Source organism: Hevea brasiliensis, chromosome 9, assembly GCF_030052815.1.
Source record: "Hevea brasiliensis isolate MT/VB/25A 57/8 chromosome 9, ASM3005281v1, whole genome shotgun sequence".
In the NCBI taxonomy this organism is placed as follows: Eukaryota; Viridiplantae; Streptophyta; class Magnoliopsida; order Malpighiales; family Euphorbiaceae; genus Hevea; species Hevea brasiliensis.
Window position 1 is genome coordinate 24,823,585 of NC_079501.1, and position 3,297 is coordinate 24,826,881.

Genomic DNA, 3,297 nt, shown 5'->3' on the forward strand with positions numbered 1-3,297 from the left:
AGGAACTATGTTGCTTCTGTAATCGCCATTTCTACGAAAGCTGAGGGTGCGTTTTAAGTTTGGCAATTTAAGGCTGAACGCTCCTTTCCTATCTTACTGGGGATTCTGTTCTGGTCAAATATCAGATTCACCCTCCACCACATTTCTTCCTCTGAAATAACATTTTGAGAAAACTTTCCCATGCAAACAATTGTAAAGAACTTTCCCAGTGTCCGAATAGCCAATGAAATTTCTATTCATGACTATCAAATCATTAACTATTCGATCATCAGTTATTATAAGCAAAAGAAAAAGAAGAAAAACCTATAATCTACAATATGACTATTAAATCATTAACTATTCGATCAATACACCAGCTTTATTCATGTGGTACTAGCAATCTACAGTGTAGAAGTTTAAAAAAAAATCTCTGTAATATATGCTCTTGGATTATCAACACCTTATTCTTCTGCAGTAGAGCTTAAATTCATGATGACGATGACTCAAAATCTGAGTAAGTAGAGCTGAAAATACGAATAGGGGGCAAAGGTACTTCAACCGATCCTTCTAACATTTGCAGGGCCATCTTCATTGAGGGCCTTTTCAAAGGATCCTCTTGAATACACCAGATTGCTATGCTTACCCATCTGCTCACCCTGTCCTTATCAGCCTCAGCTTCCTTATCAAATTCAACCACATCATCTATCCTCCCTTCCACAAAACAATCATAAACCCAGTCCGTTAGTATCTCTTCGTGCTCGAGTTTCGATACATTCTTTCTGCAGCAGATAATCTCTAACAACAAAACACCAAAACTGTAAACGTCCACTTTAGCTGTAACAGCTACATTTCTGAACCATTCAGGAGCTACATATCCTCTTGTTCCTCTGATATTGGTCAAAGTTCGACTCTGACCACACAGTAACAATTTCACTAACCCAAAATCAGAAATTCTTGCAGTGAAATGTTCATCTAGGAGTATATTTTCAGGCTTTATATCGCAGTGAATGATCGGAACTTCACACTCTTCGTGTAAATACACAAGCCCTCTTGCAATCTCCAAGGCAATTTTAGCCCTTATATTCCAGCCAGGCTTCGGAATCCCAAGAAGAAAATTTGCTAATGTACCATTAGTCATAAACTCGTAAACCAGAAGGCGATGAGCTCCCTCTTCACAGAAACCCAGCAGCCGGACAAGATTCTTGTGGCGTGTCTTCCCAATTGCTTTCAATTCATTTCTGAATTCCTTGTCAGCCTCTTGGGACAACTTATCCAACTTCTTCACCGCGACTGCATTATTTGGAGCAAATTTTAGGATGCCTTTGTAGACAATTGCAGAAGAACCTCTGCCGACTTGTTCTTTGAAGTTAATGGTTGCATCCTCGAGTTCCTTGTAAGTGAACACATGCAGATTTGTTTCCAGAGGGGTTAAAACTTCACTGACTCTGTCTGATTTCCTCTTTTGTTTCAAAAAGAGAATTAGAGGAGCCAAGATTAGAAGAAATGCATTGAGGACAAGGGAGGCACTAAGTGATCCTAAGAGGATCGACTTTTCCTTCTTATCTATGCTGCAGGTAGGACCAGGGTAATCCCAAGGGCCTTTTCTAACTTTGATTAGAGCTTTTGAGTTCCCAATTTCGAATCTTCCATTGCCAAGAGGTATTCTTTTCTTCCAACAAATTGAGTTACCAAAAATGGCAACATCGCACAAACAATCTTGCAAACAAGAATTTCTGCACTGATCTTCACTATAAGGCTGTAGCCTTTCATAATCTCCCAGAGGCCAATTCACATTTTTAAGCTCCTGCAATTCATATAATTCTTTCAGGTTCTCTGATGCATCACCAAGTCCACAACCCAGAGGAAAATTTGGTTTGCAACCTCCAAATGGATTATTTTGATCCATAAGTGAATATCCAGTTGGGCACGTACAAGTAGGCCTGCCATTTAACATTCTGCAGTAGCTATTATACCCACATGCACCACTACCAAGATCATTGAATATGGCAGAACAAATATTTTCAGGGATGTACTCCACGATTGACCAGCTTTGCTCACCATTAGTGCCCCTGGGATAGGCGTACTTTGTAAAGACTCCATTATAATCAATTGTTGCTCGATAGTAGTTTCCAGCCACATTTGGTGCTACGTTCTGACTCTGCCATGGGAGTTGGGCAATTGTTCCACTGCTCTGAATCACGTAGATGCCAGATGATTCATTAAAAATAAGCTTTGAACTATTACCAGATGTAAAATAAGGATCATACTGGAACTCAGTGGGCCAGGCAAGTGGACTGAGATGGAGATCACCATTGAAGAAATAAAGCTCAAACCGTCCTCTAGAGAAGTTGGTTTCTGAGAGGCTAGAGAACAAGACGGTGCCTGATTCCAGTGTTTGAGAAGGCAGGATGGTGTCTGTGGGATTTTTGAAGCTCTCCCATAGGTAATCAGAATTGGTTCCAACAAGAACAAAGTTGCCCGTGTCTAGCAAAGCACCGTAGGAAACAGCTGCAGTTGGGTTGATTTCACCATTCCATATTTGTTGGTCACTAGGATCAGTAAGTACAAGGCCGTTGGCAGTAATCTGGAGCTTGGAGCCTTGTTGGGCTGGATTATCTCCGTTTGCACGCCAAACAATGGTTTTATCAGGAATTTTGTTAAACCAGATAGCAAGTAAGAAGAGGTTGGTATTTTTGAGCTTTTGGAAACCAAAAGCGAAGTCCCCAGAAGGTGAAAGCCATGGGGAGCTATTGTCATTTGCGAATAATGATGAGCTCAAGGTTATGTTCTCCAAAGCAGAAATTGATTGTAGGAGAAAAACAGAGAAGAGAAAAACGAGTTTAGGAACTTCCATGGAAGCAATTGGAGTTTCTCTTAATTAGGACATTACCCAGAGTTATATCTTGGGATCATCTATCTCTTTAATAAATGAAGCAAACTACCATACGGAAGCAAATGATTTAGACATCTTTGACTTCCAGACCTGTAAGCAATTCCCAAAAAAAAAAAAAAAAAAAAAAAGCTGTAAGCAAAAGCCAACACGTTTTCTTCTCTGACATCAAGGTATACGACATTGGCATACATCTGTGTCAACACCATATTTTGGCCGACCACCAAAGTCAAGGGACTTTGAAATCGATTTTATCATCCGCTCTTAGTCGATGTCTTTCGATCACAAATGACTTTTCCGAACTCACCGATCGCTTGACCATGGAATAAACCAATCCTATGCTTAGTTAATGGTTTTTCCAATCTCTTATCAGAGGGGTTCGAATCAATAAGGGGTTCCCGAACCATCCAGTCTTGCTTTCGATCTCC

At 40.3% G+C, this 3,297-nt stretch overlaps 1 protein-coding gene across 1 annotated transcript; it reads right to left on the reverse strand.

Moving 5' to 3' along the window:
* Positions 1 to 337: 337 nt before the first annotated feature.
* LOC110673010 (G-type lectin S-receptor-like serine/threonine-protein kinase LECRK3) lies at positions 338 to 2,873 on the reverse strand. Its single transcript, XM_058153507.1, has one exon. It carries the CDS (start codon positions 2,831 to 2,833, stop codon positions 467 to 469), a length of 2,367 nt encoding a protein of 788 aa, XP_058009490.1. The 5' UTR covers positions 2,834 to 2,873; the 3' UTR covers positions 338 to 466.
* Positions 2,874 to 3,297: the final 424 nt, after the last annotated feature.

Bases quoted from the DNA above. Each gene is read 5' to 3' on its own strand.
- LOC110673010 (XM_058153507.1), bottom strand. From the start codon at position 2,833: ATGGAAGTTCCTAAACTCGTTTTTCTCTTCTCTGTTTTTCTCCTACAA.